Source organism: Athene noctua, chromosome 2, assembly GCF_965140245.1.
Source record: "Athene noctua chromosome 2, bAthNoc1.hap1.1, whole genome shotgun sequence".
Lineage (NCBI taxonomy): Eukaryota > Metazoa > Chordata > Aves > Strigiformes > Strigidae > Athene > Athene noctua.
This window is the reverse complement of record NC_134038.1, coordinates 156,013,599-156,039,410: the sequence shown is the minus strand read 5'-3', so window position 1 is coordinate 156,039,410 and position 25,812 is coordinate 156,013,599. Positions and strand designations below refer to the sequence as shown.

The following is a 25,812-nucleotide window of genomic DNA, read 5'->3' as shown; positions in this document are numbered from 1 at the left end:
AAAGAGCTCACACCATAGACACTGGATTCCTAAGAAAAAACTCATGTCACTGTGTGCTCTGCTATTCTGCTAGTCATCCCCTCTCCATGGATTTTATTAGCATGTGGGCTAATTTCAAGCAAATTTGAGAGAGGTTAAAGGTCTCAAAAATGCAGAGTTCCTATGAGTGCCACAAAAACTGATGGCCACATAGAACAGAGACATCCAAATTAGTGACCCCACTGAGAGACTAATGGATATTCAGCACTACTATTATTATACACCAGAAAATCAACAGACAAAAGAGCCATCAGATATCAGACTTTGTAAGTTCCAGCGCTCATAAAATTGCTAACTTCTACTTGTTATTACCTGTCTTCATAAAGACACTGCCTGTCTTCTGCCTCGGGCATCGGTGTTACTGAAGATGTCCTCTCAGAAGGAAAACAATTATTTTAACAGCTCCTTTAAATAAAAATACAGGCACTGCAGTTAATCAGCTGCCTTTTTGAGTCCTTGCCTGTTAAAAGCCCAGTACAGCAGGTCTGAAAATGTCGTCCCTAGGAGCGTGACTGCTCCTCAGCACCAAGCCCAAAGGCCACGTAAGTGAGAGCTGGAAAAGGTGCTGCTATCACATGGTGGGCTGGTAGGAATTGCAATTGCTGCCTGAAGACTGAAGGCAAACTCTGTGGTGTTCTGTTGAGTAACATCTCCCGAGTCCTTCTAGCCCTCATCATGAAACAGAGCTTATTTGTTTAGAGTCTCTGCAATGTAGATGGTGCGTTTTGGAAAATGTGAAAATAGGTTAATAGATTTTTGTAAGACCATCTTTAAATGCTGAGAAGTTATGCCTTTAAAATGTAGTGGCCTCTAGGATGATTCTTTGCATGAACAAAGCCAAAAGACATTGCTCATCAGTATCTGCACCCACTCCATCCTTATGGGTTCCAGCAATTCCATATCCTCCTCGAACATTGCATTTAAAGGCTTTAAATGCTGCAGGACCCCCTTCCTATGGAAAAAGCTGGTTTGCTCTTTCCTCTTTGAACAATTCCTGCAGGAAAGAGGAGTCTGAGACCTCCAGAGCTGGCAAGAAGATGATGCTGCCCTACCTTTATGTTTCTTGTGTAGTCAACTGCTTGTCCCAGTGCCACTCAGCTGATTAGGAACCTCTTTCACTAACTGTGTGGCGAGTCAGGGTGTGAGTTGTTCAGCCGAGGAGGGCTCTAGACAGTGGCAAAGCAAATCCAAAATCAACGAATGTCTGCTGAGCAGTGATAAAACGTTTCCCTAGCTGCTTGCTTCGTACTGCTATCCAGTGATACATGAAAACACTCTGTGTGATGGGTGATGGCTGCTCCCGAGGGCGTTTTGCGGGTGTCCTCCCCTCTCCTCTCACTGTGGCCCTGCGAGGTCCTGCCCAGATTTACACTCTCAGAGAGGCAAAACTCAATTTTGCCTTTGCTGAGAGGTTTTTAAGCCAGCCCTGGCAGGCAGCCAGCTGCTCGGTAGGCAGCGAGCTGCGGATCCTGAGGAATAAGCCACCCACAGCGTCTTGGAGGCCTCTAACCTGTTGGGGCTGACAGAGATCCAGGAATCCCGGATCTGTGGCCACTTGCCACGTTAGCTGCCGAGCAGCCCGGGGAGGCTACCTGCCAGCCAGTGAGCACCAGCAGACCACGATCAATCACTTCTTGAATAAACTTAAATACACCGAGCTTGGGGTTGGATCGAAGATAAAATCTAGTATCTGTCCGGGTGTCACACGATTTATTTTCTGTTGCCTACACTGGCTGTCAATAATTGCGCCATTGTTTTTTCAATCATTTATTGACTGCACCCCATTTTTAGCTTTCTCACGTTAATGGGTTGCTTAACACTGAAGTCAAGCCAGTTGACTCATCTTTTTTTGGGTTTTTTTGGGTTTTTTTTAACCTTTTAAAATATAAACCAAACCTGCACCTTTTCACAGCTTTTGGCACTTCCCTGAAATACCAAAATGTGTCAAAAGTTGTCTCAGAGCTCAATAAGCTCCCTATAACTGTCATTTTCAGAGTGCTGACAAAAAAAATAAAGGTAAGGGGCTAATGGAGTGGTAACCCCCCTTTTTCCCCGCACACCTCATATTAGCATGGGTCATACTCTGGATTAGGTGATGGGACACTCATTGCATCCCTCTGAGCTCCGTTTCCTCAGCTGCATCCAGTCTCACAAGTTATCTTGGTGCTGCAGATTCAAAAACTGTTGAGTAGTTGCTAGTTTCTATTGTTGCACAATAGAAAGTGCTGGACGAGAGGGACATGTGTTATTTTATTTCTGGAGATGTTCCTGCTGTCTCTCTGAAACATGGAAAATATAGTACTGCCTGCTATGTAGATGACGGTTTGGATGGATTTTGGTGCTTTTCAGCTTCAAAACTTATTTAATGAGCCTGGAGCAATTTGAAACAACCTGCTGTAGAAAGCAGAAGAGTATGTTCTGTGTTGAGATAACAGCTTGTGGAGCTATTACCCCATGATAATATTGCCTTTCAAAGAATACTCATTTTAATGGTTAATTGTTCCAAGCTCTGTGCTGGTATCATCCCAACAGGATTAGGCCCAGCATGACTTTTGCTGCACTGGCCACTGTTATCGCAGCACACAGAGCACTTTCCAGTAGACGTGGAAGCATTTAATCACCTAAGCGAGCACTTTCTCCACTCCAACAGTCAGCAGAGAGCCAATACCCTAATGCAGCCAGTACTTATTCCCGTAATGTTAATTTGCTACCTCTATTGCTCAGGGGAACAGAAGAGAAATGTGTGATCCTCAGCAGCATATCTAGTGTAAATGTTAAAGCAGCAGTGCCCCTGTGCAATCTGAAAGCCCAGTGCAGCCTGTACTCCCTTGTGCCCATCGCATTCTCCTTCCCTAAGAAGCTGACCGAACGCAGCCTTTTATTTTAGGTGAACCCAAAAAATTTCCATTGACTTCCCATGAAAAATACATGTATAAACCACTATTACAAGCTGCTTCATTTTCATTAGAGGGTAAACCAAGAATCCTGATGTTCAAAACACTCATGCGCCGTATTCTGTCTGGCTAAAAGGAATATATGTATAGTGTCAGCATCGGGCAGCATCAGGCTGCATAGCTGGCATCTGCAAGCATGTGTTGCTCTTTCTTTTGGTTTTCCTCCCCCTTCCTTTCAATTACACCCACCGATTACATTTTGGATTCATTGACATTGCAGTCCCTCCTGTGTGGGCACAGCCACGCTCGTTTCAAATGAGCTAATTTGGCTCCAGCTAGCATTGCAGACAGCGCAGCATGGCACTCGGTGCGGTAGAAGCCGGGTAAATGCTTCAGCGGCTTTACCGACACGGACTGTCGTGGGCTGCGGCGGCTCTCGGGGCCCGAAGGAACTCTGTTAACGCCAGCTCAGGCACACGGGCGGTACGCAGCCGGGATTTCGGTGCGGCACGGTGGTGCTGTGTCTCAGGGGAAGGCTGGGCACGCAGCGGGGCAGGGGGCACGGGCTGAGGCAGGCCTAGTACGCACAACTAATACATCCCAAAGCGGGACCTTCAGGTCGTTGAGACCTCTTAGGATGGCGGGGGGGGGGATGAGAAAAAAAAAAAAAAAAAAAGAGACAAAAGCAGACTTTACGCAGGTGTGTGAAGGCATAGTGCCTGCAGGAGCACGACAAGCCAGTGGGGATGCCTGGTGAGGTTTCCGTGGGGTTGGGGAACAGTCACGCCCTGGCAGCTGCGGGGAGGCGGCCCCGGCGTCCATCCACCCGCAGGACGGGAGCAGCTGCGGTGTGGTTCGGGTTCCCCCGCGCCCCGCCAGCCCGACCACACTTTTCGGGGGTCACCCCTCCTCTTCCCCACCCCCCGCCCCGCAGCCCCACGCAGGCCCTCCGGGGGGAGCCAGGACCAGGAGCAGGACCCCGCGGCCCGTCCCAGCCCGCAGCACCGGCCGGTCCCCGCCGCCGGGGCGGGGGGAGCGGGAGGGAGGCGTGCGGTGACGCCCCGGGAGGCGGGACGGCGGCGCCCGGCCCCGCCCCGCCCCGGCCGAGGGGGCGGGAGCTCCCGCCGAGCTACTACAACCGCCGGCGGGCGCGGGGCAGCGGCAGCCGCCGCCGGGAGCGCCGGAGGCGGGAGCGGAGCGGCGGGCCGCGGCCGGCCGGGCGGGAGGGAGGTGTCTGCGGCGGCCAAGGGAGCGGCGGTGCCCCCCGGAGGCGGCGGCGGAGGAAGGGCGCGGGGCCCCTCCGCGGGGCGCGGGGTCCGCTGCTCGAGCGTCTGTGTCCGCAGGGTGCCCTGCGGTCGGTCGCCGGCCTCCCGCGGGGTTCCATGAGTCGCGGTCGGGCAGCGCCCCTGGCCCGCTCCCCCGGCTCCGGCGGCGGCCCGGCGCGGCGGCGGCGGCGGTGGTGAGATGGGGGGCAGCCTGGGCTGCCACCGCTCCATCCCCCGCGACCCGGCGGACCTGTGCCACAGCCGCAAGTTCAGCGCGGCGTGTAACTTCAGCAACATCCTCGTCAACCAGGAGAGGCTCAACATCAACACGGCCACGGAGGAGGAGCTGATGACCCTCCCCGGGGTCACCCGGGTGGTGGCCCAGAACATCGTGGAGTACCGGGAGTACATCGGCGGCTTCAAGAAAGTGGAGGACCTGGCTTTGGTGAGCGGGGTCGGGGCGGCCAAGCTGGAGCAGGTGAAGTTCGAGATCTGCGTGAGCAGCAAGGGCAGCTCGGCACAGCACTCGCCCAGCTCTCTGCGCAAGGACCCGGCCTCGGAGCATCACCTCTCTGCCACCAAGATCAACATCAACACCGCCACCCCCGCCCAGCTCATGAGCATCCGCGGAGTCACCGAGAAGATCGCCAACAGCATCGTGGACTACCGTAAAGAGCACGGGCCCTTCAAAAGTATCGAGGACCTGGTGAGGATGGACTGCATCAATTCCTCCTTTCTGGACAAAATCAGGCATCAGATTTTCGCGGAGCGGTCCCGGCCCCCTTCGACGAACACCAACGGTGGCCTCAACTTCACTGCCAGGCCTCACCCCAGCCCCACTTCTCTGAGCCTTCAGAGCGAGGACTTGGACTTTCCTCCTGGGGGTCCGACCCAGATCATATCCACTCGGCCCTCCGTGGAGATGTTCGGCGGGGTGAGAGACGGCAGACCCGTCCTGAGGGTGGCTACCTGGAACCTGCAAAGCTGCTCCCTCGAGAAAGCCAACAACCCAGGCGTGCGGGAGGTCGTGTGCATGACGCTGCTGGAGAACAGGTAAGAGACAGCACCTGACCTGTAGGCCCAGCACCGTGCAGCATTGTAGTTTAAGGCCTTTTGGGCTTTGGGCACTCTAGTCTCTCATTGTCATCCTAGTGAGACTTGCTCCTTCCCAGAATTATTACATGTTTCCCACTTATTGCACGGAACCCTGCTTGAGTTTTAACGCCGGGACTGTAGTGACTGTCCCTTGATAAAGCCGCTATAGCCCATGGAAGTTGCTGCACCTCCTGGGGGGTGTGTGTGTACACACATCTGTGCTGGGAAGACTGAGCTGTTGAGGTTAGACATGTCAGGCCTCTTAATGGCTGGTCAAGGATTGTTTCTCTGTAAAGAGCCTTTTAACAAGTCACAGAGGACTGTCTTTCCTCCCAGAAGCTGTGAATAGCAGGGGAAGGGCTGTTTTGCATGTACCCAGTTTCTTACGATGTTTCCTGGAGCATCTCACTGCCACTTTGGGAAGCAGGATGCAGCGCTACATCAGCCTCTCTCTCAGCTGCTAAACTGAGACCTGCTAGTGCCTCTTCTCCAGAAAGTCTTGTCTGGGTGGTGACCATCAGCATCAGAGCTGTAGTCTGCACTCTCTCGGATCTGCTCCTGAAATCAGAAAGGCTCAAGAGCACAGGCAGGATGGTTTGAACTGTGTAACAAGCATGGAATGCCACAGCTTGTCCCACAGGAGTGACACAGCTCATTAACGAGCAGTCATGGGGTATCTGCTGAGCTGGAGGGGCTGCTCACCCTTGGGGGTGTGAGACATGGGGCAGCTGCCTGGGGAGTCTGTGCTGTCCCCATGCCAGGCGGGCCCCTGATTTCACGGAGCTAGCGGGCATGGAGCAAGGTCTGTTTGTGGTGTGGTCAAGTGGGATGGTGCTTCTGGTGTTAATGGCTGAGAAGCTGAGAGGTTTTTTTGTTGTTTGTTTGTTTTTTTTTTTTTTTTTTTTTACTCTTTGAGTAAGGTAATCAGGCAACTGTGCTGGGGATGTCTCTCTTGCTAAACTTTCTGTTTGATACAGAAATGTAAGAATGCAATCAGAATTTTGAAATAACTCTCACCCTTTCCTCTCCACATGTGAAATCTGTCCCAGCTGGTCTGGTATCTAGTTTACGGCACTGGGAAACTAACTTTTCTCTCTGGTTTCTATTCAGACTTCCAGCTGGAAATGAATAGGAGCAGGGGACTCTTGGACTTTGGCAAAAGTGATTATTGTGGAGAGGGGAAGTCCTGATGAACTGTTATCTCTGGCAGTGCCGAGAGCTCTGCCCTTTTCCAGTAATATGCTGAATAATGGCTCTTGTCGGTGTGGTTGCAGAGGTCAGGCACACAAAGAGGACAGTGGCAGTGATGTGGCATCCTGCGCTGCGGTACAGTATTTGTGGTCGGGGATACCTCTGCTGAGCACTGCTTAGGAGTCTGGTGCTTCTGCATAGGCTACACCTGTCATCTCGTGGCCACTGCTGTTTGGTAGCCAAAATGGAGATGATAGCCTAGCAGGAGTATTCAGATGTTATTCTGATGGCTTCAGCCTAACATCTTTAAGGATTCTTTGACTTCTCTGCTAGTTCAGGTATTCCATACTTCCACCTTTGTCACTGCTCTTGTTCTTTCATGGGCAGTTAGTTGGCTGGAGCAGACCTTAGGATGAAGTCGGGTGGAGTTGGGCATCGGGGTAGGGGTCAGAGGCAGACAGACCTGCTGAGGAAAGAAACTTTGCTGATTATCACTAGTTTCAGGATTATTCTAATAATCCAGTTTTGGAAGAAAAGTGACTTTGATTTATTTATTTACATATTTTACTTTTTAGGGACCTAATCCAGTAAAGCGTTAACTGTCAGTTGTGCATCTTCAGCATTTTTTTTGGGGGGGGAAAAAAAAAAAAAACAAACCATCCCAAAACACTCCACCTATTAAAAGAGCTAGGCAGAGAATACAACTCACACAATAAGCCTGTGTTAGCCCAAGCTGGCCACTGTGCATTCAGAGCATGGCCCTAGCAGTTTGTTTTATTTTTGCTCTTAAACTGCATGGTACGTTGTTTCCATCTAGCTTAGCAAACAGTTACTCAGCTGTACTGTGTGGTGTGAAAGGTCTCTCTGACACTTTGAGGTTTAAGAGGATCCTGATGCAAGTACTTGATTTTGTTTTGTTTTATTGCACGTAGATGTGCCATCAATCACACGGGGATAGTACAATGCAATTGTTTTCGGTGTTTGATCAAATTTGAGATAACATGAGAAGCTGGAAAGAAATGAAAGTGATGTGTATCCACACACAAGCCTGCAAAACATTCCTGGGAAAATAAATGTGGGAACAGAAAAAAATCATCACAATGCAGGAAAAAAGTATATGTTGGGAAAAGTCATACTCATCACCTCAGGGAGGAATTTCCTCATGCTTGTTCTAGCATTGCTGAGGTCAGTGAAGCTTTGCAGCTGTAAAACGGCCTCAGCTGAGGCCAGAAACTGCCTTTCTGTGGGTGAACACCATGGTCTCCCTTCCGGCTCCAGTCATGTACCCTGGGAACTGATGAAATGCCCTGCAAACTAATCTTTGCCCAGGTAAATCAACTTCAGTTGATAATCAGCTGGAGAAATGAATCTCTTGCTTCTGCAAGCAAGAATACACTGCTGCACAGGGCTCACCAGCACACTTCAGCCTCATGAAATCCATAGGGTGTGTTTTCAAGGCGCTCTGCGTGCTCAGCAGATGTCCCACGTGTGTTGCTGAAGTCTACAGCTACGGCCCAAGCTGTTGCCCGGTGGATCTGAAGGCTATTTAGTCTGGCAGCAGGCAGATGCTCTCACAGCTATGCTGATGGGCACCGGCTCGCTGACGTACTTTGCGCACAACCGCCCTCCTGTACGTAAGCGTCCTCCTGCAGGCCAGTCTCTTGTAGTCTGGGGTGATCCCAGGAGCTGGAGGACCTGCCTCATCTGGCTTTTTAAGTGCAGGAATAAAGCAGAGCAAGTCAAAAATACAGTATTAAAACTGTGTAAAGAGCAGTAAAGAATCTTAATTTGAGATTTTGGGGACTTTCATACCACTTGAAAGACTGGTGTGGGGTTTGCTTTGGTGTTTGTTTTTTTCATGACCAGTTCACAGCAAGTAGCTTGGAGACCCCTTGGGCTTGCTCTTTCAGACATTAACAATGGGGAAAATTACCACTGGTTTCCAGGTGAGGCTAGAAGATGAAAGTCCTTCTGTCCTCAGGCCCTGCATAGCCTTGGCACTGAAGGAACAGTTGTGCAGGAAGGAAAGAGGGTTGTGCTTTCAAAACAAACAAAAGGCAAGAAAATGTCGTCATGTAATCTGCTGAAGGAAGGAGGGAAAAAACCAACCTCAAACTTTCACACGTGTATCCAGAAGTGCTACATTTCTGATGAGCAGTAAAGGGAACATATACCAAATCAGTAAGTATGACTACTACTGCTAAGCTATTTTGAAATTCATCGCTGCAATACAAAAATAATGAAATACAGCAAGGTCCTCACCTTCTTTCTCGTATTACAAGGATCTATGTTTATCACAGTGTTTGGAGTGCAGGAACGAGGTGTTTTCATTCAGAGGACTAGAGGGTAATTTTAGAAGAGCTTAACATGATGAACGCAGAGGCGAGTGTGACGCATAATTGGATTAAAGTATCAAATGTGGGGTAAATTTGCCCAAACCTATGACATTTCTTGTGGGTGTGGTTCAGCAAAGCTGGGATTTGTTGACAGGGGGTCAGAGCTGGCATGTCTCTGGGGATGCAGGTCATTCCCTCCAGCAGATTGCCATGTCCTTTCTAATCTCAGGAGATGAAGAAACCAACAGCAATTCCCACCAAAAAAGAGAAAAATGTAGGGTTAGTGTATCATGATTGAAAGGGCGAGCAAGTTCAGGTCAAAGGCAGCAAGTGTTTTCATGGGGAGGATAAGTAGCCCCAGTGGAGATGTCTCCTCAGGCCAAGATCAGTGGAGGTACCCCAGTGCTGTCCTGTACCCCATGTCCATAGGAAAGTGCACTCAGAATCACAGAATCATTCTTGTTGGAAAAGACCCTTGGGATCATCAAGTCCAACCCTCAGCCCTACTCTGCAAAGTTCTCCCCTACACCATAGCCCCCAACGTCTCATCCAAACGACCCTTCAACACCTCCAGGGATGGTGACTCCAGCCCCTCCCTGGGCAGCCTGTTCCACTGTCTGAGCACTCTTTCTGGGAAACATTTTTTCCTAATGTCCAGTCAAAGCTCCCCCTGTTGCAGTTTTCACTCGTTCCACTCCTCACTCATACCTGCCTCAGGCCTGTCCCTCCTGGCCGTAAATGGAGCTCGTGACTGCTGTGACACCCCTTAACCACTTTTTCTGACTGTTGTGTGCCGGGCTGCCTGCTGCATGACTGCATCAAGAAGCATGATGCAGGTGTCTGCAACACCGGCCAATACACAGAGCATGCTGAAGGTGCATCTTCTAATTTGATTGCTTGCTTGAAATTTTGCTCGTAGCTGAGGGCACTGATCAGTTGTACACCTTTCCCAGCATTTTTTGCAGTGGAGTTTTTCCAGCTGGTTTTTGTTATCCATTATAATATTGAGTGGTAACTTTGTGAAGAACTCTTTTTTTTTTTTTTTTTTTTTTGCAGCTGAGTAAATGAAAATTGATAGAGGGTCTGAAAGCCAGAACTGGCACTCCCTCTTTCTGTCTCTCTCCCCCTGTGTCACTCTCAAAAAACCCCCAACAACAACAAAAAAAACAGAGGGATGTGTGGGGTGTGCGATATGTGGCAGGAAAATGGTGGAGTACCAAGGTTGAGACTCAGGTACACGAAGCCCAGCTCAGGTTCCTTCTCTATGTCAAGCAGTTCAGGCAGCTGGATCACACTAGGTGATGGAGGCAGGAGAAGCACATTCCCATCGCTTGCCTACATTAAATAGGGTGGCAACTTTGTTTTTGTGTCCAGTCTCTTAATCTGGACTAAAAGGTGGTGTAATGCTTACAGGGGGCAATTATTTACTACGGGGGCTTGATGCTTTGGTTGGAAAGGGTGTGGTGTGGTACCTTGCCTGCTGGCTTGTAGCCATGTTTCCAGGCAGGACAATGAAAAGGGAACATGCCCCTGCCAACAGACAGTGTTGCTTTTTCTCACGTTCCTCACAGCGGTGTATTGTAGTAGTAGCGATAGTTGTACTTGCATGCTTTGTAGGCTCCATGCCAGCCCGTAGTTGTTATTTCTACTTTGTCGCTGCAGCTCTTAGTGGCCCGGCAAAGCCCTGAGGTGCATCTGTTTTATGTCTCTTTATACAGCCACTTGTTTTTTCTCCATCGGGTTAATACTAGGCTGGAGCCTCGCCAAGAATAATTCCCCTGCAAGAAAAGATCAGGAAAGAGGGCCTGGCTTGAGTAACCTGGCGGTGCTAATAAGTCTTAAATGGCAAAAGAACAAATACACCCTCTCCTCCTGTTGGTAATAGGGAGGAAATCCTGCCTCCTGTGACTTCAGGAAAAACTTGAGAAAAAAGTAATTGTTAGATGGTATCTTCTATGTGTACTTCACAAAGGGATTTTTATGAGCAACAGAAATACGGATGCAGGTAAAGCCACCATTAATTTGCACATTCTAATACCTCTGAGGACAAAAAAATGGGGTGATGGAAGAGCTGCTGTGCTTGGGGTTTTGCGGTTGGGTTTTTTTTTTTTTCTTTTTTTGGTATTTTTTTGGCCTCTACCTATATGAGATAAGGGATATTTTATTTGCTGAAGACTGAAACTGTGCTCTGGCAGGAGAGAGCAGCAAGATCTTTTTGGGTCAGACCCTGAGTTACATCATTTTCTGGTGAAATGAAACTTTACTGATTTACTCCTGTTCAGGATTTGGCCCATTCCTTTGCCTATGTCAAATCACATGAAGTCTGCGGAGCTCAGTGTGAAAAGGTATGACCATGTCCCTAAGGCTTAGGGCTCCTATGCAGTGCTGCTCCCATCTTGGGTAGGGTTCCCAGCCCCTTTTGGGACTGCTGCTGGGGAAACAGGTGATGTCAGTTAATTAAATACCATTTCCAAACCTGTGCTTCATATGGATGCAGTACTGAGACGGGCATCGCCTGCTCCTCCTCTAGGAGGTGGATTGCTCACTCAAGATACTTTGCAACTCTGGAGTCTTTGAAGGAGAGATCAAAAGCAGTGGGTGGACTTACAGCAAGATCATCAAGGGTGTACACCATCCTCGTGTCCAGGCTCTTGCAGAAGGCGTCTGGAGCCATGTGCTCCACAGGAGGCCTTGGAGGTGGATGCACGGAGCTGTCTGATCCTGCTTGGTCTCTGTTGATAGTTGTGGGTCTGGTGGGTTTGCCACAGCCCCCACAGCTTTCCTCCCTCGAGCATGACACAGGGATGTAGGACAGGCCCTTGAAATCACCCCTGAGTAACCTTCCCAGGGATTTTTTCTTCTAAAGGGGGATCTGGGCATCTTGTTGACTTTGAACAACTGCCTCAGTGTATTCCTTGAACATCTGAGAGGCTGTATCCAACCACCTATTTTTATCTGCTTTAAAGTTGAGGATGTGACTGGGAAAATGGCATAGTTAAAGGCCCGTTTATCCATATAAAATAAACCTTTTTTTTTTCTCCTTTTTAAATTCATAATCATACCCTGCCACTGTTACTTGTGCTGTAAAGCCTGGACTAAAATGGAACAGATCAGTGGGGAAAGCATTTGTTCATATATTATTTTTTCTCCCAACATGTGTACTTGATACATCTGGCAGCACTTAATGGCTGCGTAGTTTCAATCCATGCCTTCTGGGCTATTCTGCACTTTTATTACATGTCACTGGATTCATGTTACAGATTGCAGGTATTTTGGTAAACCAGAGCTGCCAGCCTACTCTTGCAGATCCAGCAGTGTTTTCTGTATTCCACACAGCAAAGATTAAATGGATTGGCTGATTTATGGTAATAAATTGGTGAATTAGTAGTGATGCTTTACTACATGCTCCTGAAACATGAGCAGAGGCCACAAGGCTATAACCTCATCCTGCTAGACTTCTCAGAAAGCTTGTGCTACATGACTGTAGAAGACAGACGAGGTACCTACGCATAGGGCTCCATCCTGTAAACAGAAATCTTTAATGCTCTGTGATTCTTCTGCGGTTTGGGAGCTTACAGTACAGCTACAGGAAGGGTGGTTTTCTAGGTTTCACTTTAAAAAGAGCAATAGGACTGCTCCTGAAGGCAAAAGATGCTGCTGCTGCTGTTCTTGCCAGGGAAGACAGACCAAGGGACTGCAAACATGAGAATTAAATACTCCAAGTTCCTGAGAAGGTGCAAGTGGAAACTCCATCAGTCCTTCTTAACTAAAGGAAAACACTCTGCAACCAAGTGCTGGTCTGGCTCACTGTGAACACGGGTCTGCAGCTGTGTTAAATGGGGACATTTACGAGAGAATCTGGTTTTACAGATTTAGCTGCACCCTTCTTGCTGGAGTTGGGCTTCAGCGTGTTTCCTACAGCTGTGTTGTTAGGAGGACCCTGCTTCTGCAGTCTCTAATTAGCGTTTCTCTGGGAGTCTTGCCCAAATAATGATTTCAAGGCTTGGCCAGATAAGCAGAGACAAGTTGATAGACACAGATTACAGTGTGCATGTAACTTATTTTTAAGTCTCATTGTTCTTCATTGTGATGCAGGTGTAAGCTGACAGACAGAGGCACAGTGTCCTTACTGAAATAATTACAATATGCTGCAGTAATTTCTCAACGCTATTATATGGTGTGATGATGGAGACAAGAACCATGGCAGATTATTAATAACAGTGCTTAAAAATAGGAACTCAGTGGCTTCTTCATTTCCAGATTTATTATTTTACATGAGGGACTTTGCTTTGTGTGAATAATAGCTGGCAATCCCCACTGATTTATCAGAGAATTAAAAGTGCATGGTGGCTTTGCTGAGGGGAGGGTGAGACCTGCCAAAGACCTCCTCTCCTACGTTGGATGTGTGGATGTGCTTGCCACCCAGCTTCGGTCTGGTCCCTCCCTCGTCTCCGTCCTGGGTGATTCATGGTGGGTTCTGAAATGCCCTATACGGTGCCGAGAGCAGGGCGGGCATCACGTCAACAGCAGATGGACGGTGAAGGGAATACGTAGCTGTGGTAAAAAAGATGTTTTCTGTTGAGAAACTGTTTCATGTCACCCTTGGCATATGCAGCATATCCATGTACCAGTCGAGCGGTGTGACATTTTCAAATGGCATGAGTGTTTTAAACTGCTCAGTCACCGTCGGGATGGATCAGTGCCGTTGACCTCCTTTCCACCCCTGCTTCTGGGGGTTTTGTGCAGGCAGGAGCCCGGCGTCAGCGTCGAGCTGTTATTTTCAGTGCTTGTGGTAAAATTATTAGAGGCCAGTGAGTAAGAGAAATACATTTACCCTGCTTGTGCCCCACTTGTGTGCATGTTCCAGAAGCTGAACTGTGTATAAAAATATAATTTAAAAATAAATTAATTCCTATGAAAAAATACATTTGGGATTATATTGTTATCTATGGTAATGATGGCTGGGAATACAGTGGTAACTAAATGCACCGTGTTTGCAGTGGAATAAATGCAGCCAGCTTGTGCAGATCGGGCTGGAGTCCCTCTGTCTGATGCTGCCTGGCACCTCCTGTCTGGAAGGGAGCCTCATGGCTGTGCTGGCTGTCTGTCCGTCCTGTCTCTGTGTCTGCCATGCAGTAGTGGGGAGAGCACAGTAATGTCCTCCTGCTTTTTGTGGGGAACATCCCACGGGGCAAAGCTATTCCTGGGAGCAGTTCATACCATAGGTTTAAGGATACAGATGAGGGGGAAGAATTGGAAAATTTCCTTTTGCTTCTGCGTGGCTATTTTTCGCTGTGTTTTTATAGGCGTTTCAGGTAACATGCTTGAGTTCCTGTGCAAATTTAGCTACAACAGCTGTCCAAGCCGTTCACAGCTGAACAGGTTTTTAATGGGTTACTGAACAGCTAATTGATCAACAAGGCTATTGCCATGCGCTGTGGTGGCAGCTTTCCTCCCCTAAATCCCGTGTGCTCGCGACACGCTGCCAGTCCTGCAAAGCCGCCGTGCCCTTTGCTTAACAAGGCAGGGGACAGCATAAACCTCTCCCGACTACAGCACAGAGAGGCTGTTGCTTTTGCTTTCAGACTTATCCTTCGACTCGTTTATATTTATAGCTCCGTTTTTCCCGTTTCCTTGTCGGTCAGTGTGTCGCGGGCCTGCGGGTGCGGAGGCGCAGGCGCTTGCCCACTGGCCACCGAGGGCTTGCTCCAGCCCTGCTCAGGGTAATTGCCGGTCAGTGCCCTCCCTTCCTCCCTTGCCCAGACATGGCTGGCGTAAAGGTTAGCCAGCTTTCTGCTGAACTGGAAGCAGCGTGCTGTTGGATATGGACTGGATGTTAACTTAGAAACCTTGTGTTTGGTTTCTTTATTTATTCTATTTAAGCAAATAAGACCAAGTGTGGCTCTAGTTCAATGCTGCTGAATTGCAGGGTGTTGGGGCAGAAGCAACTCTGATCTGGTATTGCAAAATAAACTGTAAAATAGGCAAGTTTGTTGCTTTTATGCATGCAAGGTCAGTTTCATAGGCTTGCTGTCAAATGACTACCTTATCTTTTACCTTCTAAGCAGACAAAAATATGGAAGAGCATTGTACCCCTGTCAGGGAGGTTAATCTTAGCTGGGAAGGACCTGTGTTACTTGATCTAAACCAGTTTGCATTTTAAACAAGGCAGCAGTTTTCCAGTGGTAATACCATCTTAAGCTAACATAGGTATATGTGGCTCTTCCAGTGGAGGAAGTGATGGGGTCCCACCTGCATGAGGACCACATTAGGGAAGTTTTTGAGCTGTTCCTCTCTTGTGGTGCATGGGGCTGATGGTGGTGAGGCAAATACCAGCACCGTAATACATGGGAGAGGAAGTACACTGTGTCTGCAAGAGATCCCCGCCACATATAAAACATCAGAGCTGCTGCTGAATGAAGTGTTAAAATAATTGCTATTGGCAGGAAAATGCTGCAGTGATACCTGACTACCCTTTGCAACTTTTATGCTGACCAGCCCAAGTTTACCTATGGTTCTGGCAGGAATGGTAGTGCAATTTTTGGCTATCATCTGTCTATCTTCCTGCTAGTCCTTTGTACAACTCCTTCCCTTATCTCTAGCTGTGTTTACACTCCCCTTTCATAATCAATGGAGACTGCACTACCAGTGCTGCCTGCTGTCCTCCGCACTGGCCGCCCTCCTGAAAACACGGCATTGAGCAGTGAACAGCATGTGGCTTGGGTGAGGGTGAAGGGGTTGGTACCGCTGGCTGATAGCTCAGCCTTATATCCAACACATCTCAGAGGGATCTCTTGGTAAAGATTACCCTTTAGTTACCAAAAAACCCCCATGATTTCCGGTTTTAATTGCTTCTGAGTTCTCTGTTGCAAAGCAGCACCGCAGAAAAGGAAACTATGGCTTAAAGGACAAGATCAAGGTTCAGGGATTGAACAGTCCTCAGTCAGCAGCTTGTGGATTTAATAGATATTTGGACAATTTCCACACAGAGCTGTTGGCAGTAAAATTCTGGAAGCGTTGTCAGTGCAGGAAGGTTGTGCTGCCCAAGCAAAAGCCACCTCTAAGCATGTGGTGTTTCCCATTTCTTTTTTAAACCGAGACCACTTGGAGTTGGCTGTGGTTTGACTTGCTTTTCTATGCGTTTTTGACTTTTTTTTGTGTGTGTAGGGTACAGCAGCCTTTTTGAGGAGCTGTGTGCAGGGGTGATGCTGGCCCTCTATATTGCCCAGCTGGGCACTGAAGTTTGGAAAAAAGAAAATGAAAGTAAGAAGATGGGCAGATTCCTATATATTGATTGTCCATAGGTTGAAGGGAAATTGCCTTGTAAGCCTGCCTCTATCTTTGACCTGACCTTCAAAGCTTGTTCTCATAATCTGAACATGACCCCTGTCCTTGTCCTCTTTCCAGTCCTACTGAACCTAAAACTTTTCACTGGCTTCACTGGGCTTTTAAATTGTCTTGCCACACTTCGACTGCTTCCAGTTGTTGCAGGTGTTTCTTGATCATGCCTTTGCTTTCACACCATGAGGGATGAATGATATAATTTTCCACTTACAAGGCTGAGGACTTCAGTTTCCTTGGATTATCCCCGTGATATTTCCCCCCCAAATCATTCTGACACTGTCTTCTGGTTCCAAGATATGCTGCCGCATTTCCTTCTCCTCTGCTGAAGCCTCATGCCAGTCAGTTTGAAAATCAGTACCTTTTAAGATATCTCAAGTTTCAGGCAAAACCTGCTTGAAAACTGCAGCCTTGCCGTTTATTTCAGGAGTGTTACAAATTCTTGCAAATAGAGGAGGCGCCTGTACTGTTGCTTTAAAGGAAAAAAGTATTTATGTTTTTAATTTCTGTTTCTCAGAGTTACTTGAAGCTCTGTAGAAAAATACCGTGTTAATTTCTTGATGTGTTGGACGTGGAATTATTTTTAACTTGCGAGAGCAGTTGTTTAAATGGAGGTTATATGGACGTTAGGAGCTTAGCAGCACAAGCGCTCAGCATTTTTTTTTTTCCTATCTTCAGTTGAGCCTATCAGATTATGCTTTGCGGGTGCATGCCACACTGAGAGTTTACGATTCCTCTTCCATATGCATCTTATCTTCCTAAAGATAGTGTCTGGAGACGTCAGCTCTGTGAGGAGAGACTGATGAATTTATATCAGAAGAATCTTTTTGTCTAGCAGCCCTTCAACACGGCACGTTGTTCAGAATATCTCTTAAAAATAGAAAGTACTGGAGGAATATCAGCTTTGTCACGGCAGTGCCATTTTTCTTCAGTGCCTAAGTACAGTTTGATTTGGCTAAACCCTGGTATTTGTAGGAGAAAGGCTGAGTTGTCCATGAAGGACTCCCTGTGCCCCCATTTTTAAAGTACTTATTGGTACGTTTTCGGGGATTGTTTGGAGTCTACAGTCAGATCAGCGCTAAGCGTGGGTACTCTCTTAGTTGGTGTGTAAGTGTGGTTTTTGCTAGGAATGTAAGTATGATGGTCTGAAAACTTCAGTTCTTCTGAAGCAGAGATTTGTCAGATGACTATACTATCATTCTGGGGTTTGGGGGATTTTTTTTTTTTCTTCCTCCTGCTCATAAGATCTTCCCAGGGTCATTATAACCTAAAGTCTTGATCAAATGTTGTCTATAAACTTTGCACATCTATTATCTGCTGCAGGGCAATTTCAAGTTATTGGGGAGCAAGGGTCATACAAGAGCTTGAATCCACTGTCCAGAGAAAGCAGAGAGATTGTTGCTTCCATTTTTATTATTCCCAGTGCTTGGCCCAAGTTTCACCTCCTGTCTGCTTCTCAAAACTGGGATGCTCCTGGGAAGTCTGCCAAATCCAGAAGTTTGTTTCCATTGAGTTCATTGTTAAATTTCAGACAGTTTGCTTATTCCTTGTTTCCATCCTCCTGGATGCTGCATTCAGTCAAACGCTGCAGCATATTTCCCTGTCACCCTATTTTTACATCCTGTTTTCCATACTGATATTTTGTCTTATGGGTGCAATGCATAGGTATTAAATACTTTGATTGTTTTTATAGATTGTTTCTATGGCACAACTTTAGGAGGCAGTCGTGCTAACAAAACCTTTGCGAGGCACACCTCTTCAAATAATCTGAAATGCTTTCCATGGAGCAATGATTACTTTATCCTCAGAGTATTCAAGAAACAGGAGTGGGATCAGTGTTGTGAAAGGGTTATCATTTCTGCTCCATGACTTTGTAGGCCTGCGGGTGCTTAAGCACCATTGAGAAGAATCATTGGAGCCCTCTTTATGTTGCTTTATGTCCAATATTGAATCCAATAAAATAATCACTGGTGCTCAGTATGCAATGTTCTCGCCCCTGCTCTCTGGCAGTGCCTGCATTGCCATCTTCACCGTTTCTCCAGTGGTTTTGGGGATTATAACCTGTTCAAGCTGGAGAAGATTTGCGGCAAACCAGAGGAAGGGATGGCATCGTAGTGTCTGGCAGGGCATGAGGGCGGATCGATGGGAAACATCTTCATGAGCATCCGCGTGATCCTGTTTCATGCCCTGCACGTAGTTCATTAAGAGCTGCTTTGTCTGCCTTAGAGCTTGTTACAAAACACGTTAATTTTGTACCACTGTGTGCAGCCCATCAAACATGATCTCCTGTCATACCTTTCTAAGATACGATTGCACTTCAGCTCCAATCTTTGGAGAGCTCTGGGTCTGGACAAGCAGGCTTTCTCATTCCCACAGAAGGCTGGCATTTCTAAGACTGTTTTGTGTTGAAGCCTCTGACCTAAATAAGGTTAAGGATCTGGACTACACAATTAGCATCCAGTGCCAGGAAAAAAAAGCTAAGCTGGAGCCACCATTCCCTGCTTTGCCAAGGCCAATCTGTGTGTGGGGCTCTGCAGACCTCTTGCACCCTTATGCTTTAAAGGCCATTCTTATGTCCAGACATCTCTGAGCCTGGCACGCAGGGATATTCTGTGACTGGGAAGCTTTCAAAACTCCTTCCTGCATGTCATTGTGCAGCTGGAAGCTGGGATTCCTTCCAGCTCACTGAAGACACTCTGACATTGTTCCTTCCTAATCCCCTCCTCCTCACAGAGTATGGTTTTCTGGGAGGCTAGCATGTTCCCTTGTTGGCTTTCCACACGGGAAGACAAGCAGCAGTTCATGGGAATAGCGTAACCCCGAATTAGCGATGAGCCAAGGCGGAGGGCAGCTATATGGCGTGATGGTGGTACGAGTGCTCGGGTCTACGGCGCGCTAGCGAGGATGCTTAGCTAGCCGGGCTGGCTCATGGTGGTGCTCCATTTGTCTGCTTGCTGGCCTGCCGACAAGAAGCACAAATGTTCAGCACAGCACAGCTCCTGGGTTGCAGCAGGAAGAAACGACGTCTCTTTCTCGACCCTACTTGCAGTCACTCAGGGCAGGGGGGTGGTGATTTGCTATGGATTTGCTCTTTCTTTTTGTGTGCAAGCAGCCAGGGGAAATAAAAGCAGGTTAATGGGACGGGGGGGGTGGGGGTGGGTGTTTTCTACTGAACTGGCCTCTTTTTCTTCCCAAAACCAGGTACAAGGAGAGAGAGAGAACAAGGTAATGAATATATAAATATATTCAAATGCCTTTACAAGGACATCTTTCAGTGCTGGGATTTGACCTTGGAGGTTTGGATTGCATCATTTCTAACATGGTAACCTTGAGGTCAACCCACCTGCTACATGAAGGTGCTGCTCCAGAAGACTTTGTGCAGCTCCCGAGGCATTTGCAGGCCCAAGGAAACAAAGCAAAAAAAAAAAAAGGATGAAAAGGAAATTTATTCTGGCTAAGTTATTTCACCTTTTCCTGCCTTCTAGCGGGTCAGGACGTCAGGTGAAATGAAAACTCCCAGTATACCTGGCTGTGCTTCTGTTTGCTCTGCTGCCCCTTCTGATATTATTAGCTGTGGGTGTTTGGAGTGCTAAAGGAGTTGATTTGAGGAGGGGAAGCTAGGGTAGAATTAGAGCTGGGGTCTGAGGTGCACAGAGGTGTGCTAGAGGAGCTCATGTGCACAGTGTGATAGTTTGTTTTTTCTTCAGGATGTCTCCTTCTAATTACAAGAACCTGTACACAGCTTTACTCCTGAGCACCAACCAGCTCAACTGGGATCCCTAAATTGAAGCCATATAGATGGAGGAGTCCCCTTTGCAGGGTCAGGCCCTAACCAAGTCTCGCCTGTTCTGAACATTCAAAAATTGTGAAGAAGGTCTCTAAAAAAATAACAGGATTAACTTGGAGCTACACTTACGTTTTTTGTGAACCATAATCTCACACCTTTTTCCTTCATCCCTCAGAGTTCTGCCCTGTGGAAAAGTCTACATTCTGTCCCAGAGAAAGGAAAGCTAAAATGGGAGGTGGGTAGGATCCCTCACAGCCGGGTCCCGTGTGATACAAGAGATCTGCTGCTGTGAGCTTTGGGGCGCATCCTGGTACGACTTGAAGGGCACAGCAGTTGGAGGCGTGTTGCTGCACCTCCTCCAGCGAACCCACATCCCTTTCGTCTCTCACATCCTGTAGACGCGATGGGTGTTCCCCTTCTTGAAAGAGTGTTTTGGAGCGTTATTGTGTTTTGGGATGGGGGTGGGGGAGAGGGGAAAGCAAAAGCCCAACACCCTGGCTCTTCTGGTTTAGGAAATCAGATCGTTTGCCGGCCACATGAGAGATTTCTTCAGCACAGAACTGGGGGTGAGGTGGTTTGTGGCAATATTGACTAATTCACGGTAGCAGTGCGTTCCTGCCGGGGGGGGTGGGGTGGTGTGTGTGTGATCCCAACAAAGTGTTGGCTCACCTCATGGTGTTACCCAACTCCCTTTGCACATTGTCTTTGCATCTGCACAGGCACATGTCAGCCCTGCTTACTCATCAGAAGAGGTTGTCTCCCCAGCCCTGGCTTTCTTGCTGTGTGTCAGGGCAATGTGCATTTATTCGGGTGGTTTATGACTGAGCAGAAATTCCACTGTTGTTGCTGTTGTATGCATGTGGATAACAACTTCTTACAAGGCTGGAAAAAAAAATGGGTTGTCTTTATCTTTCATAAAGTAGCAATTGGTATCCAATAACCTGTGGTGTGGTTTTTTTTATTTTGTGTAGGCAGAAGGTATGCCGTTTACTGATAAACTCTGTGTGTCTGCTCCTCCTGCATGGTCTGTCAGGCTTCAGATGGTGGGAGGTTTCATAGCGCTCCTCACTCAGCTCTTTGGGGCTATGGGAAGAGAGGACCCTGCCACCCAGTTGTGAAGGGGGGAGCATCTCTGCTGACAATCTGTTCCAGTGATTACTCATCCCCCTTTCCATGCACTGCTCTGTGTGCCCATCCTGACTATTAAATTGTGCTTCAGACTTAGCGGTACAGTTTTTGCCTGGATTATTTGTGTGTTTCTCTGAAGAGGGGAAGGAAATTTGAAATTCTCCTTGCTGCTCCTTTCTCCTACCCTGCTTTTCTGGGAAAGCTGTCTTCAGTATTTGTCTGTGTGGTTGCGTCATGAGGTGTTACGTACTTTGTCATCTCCTCCCTGTGCTCTTCTAAAAGAGGAAGAGATGACTACCACCTCTTCTTGTTTGTAGCCTTCTCTGCCCAAGCGTAAGCTTTCTTCATCCTCCTGTGTCAGTACGTGGTCGTTTGCATGAGTGGCGCTATCCCAGGTGGGATTGCCCGGGTTCGTGCATGGCCAGGGAGCTTATCATCATTGCCTCTGTGAGCACCCTGGAGACTCGATAACAGATTGACTTTGCTCTACGGTGTCACCCAGAGATCCATCATACTTCTCCACTCCATTAGGACTCCCTTTTTCTTTCCTTGAGCTCATTCCCTTGAGGATGGTTCTGCTTCACGGTGACCTTACTGAGAGTGAGATGCCAAATTGCAATCTTGCACTCAGCTTTTTTCTTCAGTGAAGTGCTGGTGAATGCTGCTGTATCTGCTTTCTTTTCTTCATCTGTGACGTGGCTGGTCCTTTGAGTACTGGGGGTTTGAAGCACCGGGGAGAGGATGAGAGGTTTATTGTCTTGTATATGCCATAGTAGAATTATCATTTGAATAGTATTTGATTGCTTAAACTAGTGAAAGGTTGGTGAGAATCTAAGGGGCCATAGGCAGATCTGTTGTGGGACAAAGCTGTTGCCATGTTCTGGAAGACCCAGATGCCTGGTTGGCACCACGCGGGAAGAGCAGCCAGCCTGACGGGGGGACAGGCACCTTCTGAGGTGCTGCTCCGTGAACTCCCCCTCATCAGAAGAAGGTGAGGAGGCTTTCCTGCTCACTGGATATCCTGGCCACCTGGACTACAAACCAAAATCAGTCCCCCTGGAGGAATTAACACGGTTCTGTGTCTAGAAGCCTCAGTACCCTTATGTGCCCTGCACAGCTCATAAAACCACTCTGCCTAGCCAAGTGAATGGCAAGGGGAATTGGTCGTTGCCTCAGAAAGGAGAATGGGTTTGGAGGCAAAGGCCTTGAATTTAGCCATGGAGGAATAAACAAGAAAACAGATGAAATAATCTTTTTGATGCATGCAGGCTGTGAAGTATGCTAGACTTACGCACTGTTAGAAGTGCAATAAACTCTGTTAACCTTTCTTACGCCGCTAGGACTTGCATAACATCAGGAACTTTTTTTTCCCCTCTTACACTAGTACTGAGGCTGTGTGGTGGGTGCTATTTTTCTCTTCTCTCTATAAAGCAAAAAAGACATGTTTTTTTTGCCTAACCAAGGGAGATAAGAGAACTTCCTCTTATTAAATCCTGTGGCAATGCAATCCCAACCACATAATATCCGACTGAATTTAAGCATGCGGAGACATCTGCCTTTGGCAATTTTTATTTTTATTAGTGAGAGAGAGAAAGACAGTGTTTCTCCTCTTTAAAAGTGAATCCTAGTAACCCCTAAGACGTCTGGCTGGATCCCTGCCTGCACAGGGTTACTTCAGTTCAGGGAGTTCACGCTGCCCGCAGCTTGTGGCAGGCTGCATCCACTCACAGGCAAAGCACCTTAAATCTTTGCCCCGCTCGCACTGTGAAGCACAAATAAGGAGATGGCAAGAATCATGTGTTTAACAAAATCTCCTTTTCATGGCTCTTTGAAAGGTTTTAAAAAGATTTATTTATTTATTTATTTATTAATCCCCAACAAGCTCCCAGCCTTTTAAAATTAGAAGGATTTGGGATTTTTGCTTTTACGTTTACCTGTGTCCTCTCTAAAGGAAAACCTTTGGTGACTGGACTGATACAGCAGGATCACGTTTATTGTCCCGTTACGCATCTGGTGAAGCAGATATGAGGCATCCTCCTTGCTTTAGACCTTAAACCTTGCTTTAGAGCTTAGTGGATACTAGCAGGCTGGTTAAAGAAAATTCCTCTATAGACACAGCCCTATGCAATTTATGTAATGGTCATTTCTATAACTTTCTCTATTAACTAGTTACATACCTGTGTTCTGGCTGTATACTGCGACAGCTGTGGCAGTTTACAAGCATCTGTGTTTAATGAGAGCTGTGTAAGGAAATTAATGTCCCTTTGCATCCTCCCAGTCTGCGTGAGGTGCTCTGCTTTCGGTTAATTTTATTTAATTTTATTTTTTTTTTAAATAGCATACAGCCTTTTAGGACTAAACTGTAGCTGTTCAGTGTGTTTGCGGATTTGAGAAGGAGGCAGCCTCAAACTTCTGCTGCTCAACAGAATCTTGCTGAGACAACCGTGACGCTTCCCATTGCTGTCCTGTGCTTCTAAACAAGCACTTCTCATCCACCAGGTTTTTCCTCTGCCTCCACCACTGTAATTAATCCTCCACAAACCAGCATTTGCAAATAGTAATCAAAATTATAGCTAGGAACTATTTGGCTGAATAATAAAAAAAAAATAAAAATTAAAGGGGGTGTGTGCTACAAAAATCAGAACAATGATCCAAATAGCAAAGAGTAAATGCTGAAATAATTAATAATGCATTAATGCTTTCCTTAATTCTGAAGTAGGAGCCCTTTACACTATATAATTAGCACTTATATAATGCAAATGCTTTCATGGACTGTAAAATGTCTAAATGAGACATTAAAAAGTGAGGTGGTCTAAGAGGAGAAAGCTGTGGCCTGGGACTGTAGCCACTGATGGCTCTGTCCCATCCCCATCTCTGACATGATGTTGGACGGATGTTGTCACTTCTCTGCAGCTTCAGGCTCATCACCGCTTAAGAAGCACGTGTTTCTGAGGTCTTACCGCTAGCTGCTTGTTACTCTTTTTCAGCACCTGAAGCTGATCCAGGTTAATCTGGGAGCTCTTTGTCTGCCAAGTAAATTGGCTTCACTTAAACAGATGCCGAAGGCAGCTTGCTGAACAGGAGCGGTGACTGCTCAAACCACTTTGTCTGCAGTTGCAAGAGAAAGCCAGACTGTGCCCTGCTGTACGTGTTGGGGCAACGCCTCTTCTGTAAAGCATGTGGAGGTCCACAGGGAGTGGTGTGTGAAGACCCCAACTTTAAAACACACAGGCAGGAGAGCTGCTGCATGGTGGGGCTGTGGCATGGGGAGAGGTCCACCAGTAGTCACCCTTGGCATCTGGGCAGCTCTGCTGCCCGTCGGGGCAGACCGAGCTCTGCTACACGGCCGTCCTGGGAGGGCAGACGCGGTCAGCACAGTTGTGGTGCGGGCATGGGGAGCAGGTGCCTGGGTGGTGCTGCTGTTGTGTTTCAGTGTGATGCTGTTCTGCTTGGTGATGTCCAGCCACACTACACTATTTGTTATCAAATCAGAACACTTGGAGACTGATGCTATGGTGCATTTGGGTATTTTTTTTGATTACTCTGACAAATGCAGTGGTTGTATTTGTCATAAAGAAGTGGGAAGGTCGTGACTGATGCCCTTGAACTTGCAGGAATTATTCTAGAAATGACATGAGGTCCTGGTTTCATGGCTGTGCTGCCCATTTGCCTGGAGGTTCAGGAGACTCCACTTCGATGGCAGTCTTCTTGAGCTTCCACAGCATATCACTTTTCCTTGTGACCGAAGAGAAACTGAGCTGCCTTGCTCCTGTGTACAGCCCTTAGCTGCAGGGAATTGTTTACTAGGTATCCCATCGTACATGGGATTTTTTGCAGATACTGACTGAAAGATGGTTAATCTGCTTTTGTAACGATGCCTATTATTGCTAGCAACATAAGCTTCTGTGTATGTGCCCATATGACACTCTTAATTTGAAATTTGTTATTCCAAATATAAGTATTTTACTATTTAAAACTTTCAGTGATATCTTCCATGATAGAAACTTCAGATTTCTCCTCTTCTGTAGAAGAAATAGATCATTTTAATAAGGCTCCTTAACTGACAAAGTTCATTCTGATCTCAAAGTCATGAGATACTGGAACAAAAAGGCTGCTGTGGTAAGTGAATGTAAAATAACTGTGCTATTTTCCAAGTACATATTAGAACAAGGGAAAAACCTTCTGCTGTGCTTGCTTCAAGGGAATTTTTAACACATCACATTAATAAGCCCATGCCAGGAAATGCCACACTGCTTAGGAGCTCTGCAGAAGCTCAAATAAAGGATTAGTCGCCCACCATCTCTGCCATTCCTGAGGTGACTGGTTTTGTGGTGGGTGAGACATCCCTTCTGTAGTATCTTTTGGTCTAATGTTTCACAATGGCATATAATCTTCTACAGAGAGCAGCTTCAATCTTGACAGTAGCTTGCAGCCCAGAAAACTTGTGAACCACCAAGAAGATGCTTATATCGACAGTGGTGGCATCCAATTATGTGAGATGAGAGTGGGGAAAAAGGCAGAGAACCTGTTTGCCTTCTTTACTATGTGTCTTACTCTGTCCTCTGAAGAATCTGGCACAAGCTATTGTTGTGGTGGGAGAAAGAAAACATCACTTGACCCATGTGTCTAGTCAGATAAACTTACTCCTATGTCAGCAAAGACCACTGTGGTAGTATGTATTTGCTACACAGGGTAATTATCCTTTATGGTGGGTAGTAAGTTATTATGTTCTATAA

At 47.2% G+C, this 25,812-nt stretch overlaps 1 protein-coding gene across 2 annotated transcripts in view; it reads left to right on the top strand.

Annotated features, from left to right (window-relative positions):
- Positions 1–4,080: 4,080 nt before the first annotated feature.
- The window catches only part of EEPD1 (endonuclease/exonuclease/phosphatase family domain containing 1), a 75,168-nt gene continuing 53,436 nt past the window's right edge, over positions 4,081–25,812 (top strand). For both annotated transcript variants that reach the window (XM_074900803.1, XM_074900802.1), the window contains exon 1: positions 4,081–5,251. In XM_074900803.1, coding sequence (XP_074756904.1) covers positions 4,398–5,251 — 854 coding nt within the window. In that variant the 5' untranslated portion in view covers positions 4,081–4,397. The remainder of the gene's footprint in view (positions 5,252–25,812) is intronic.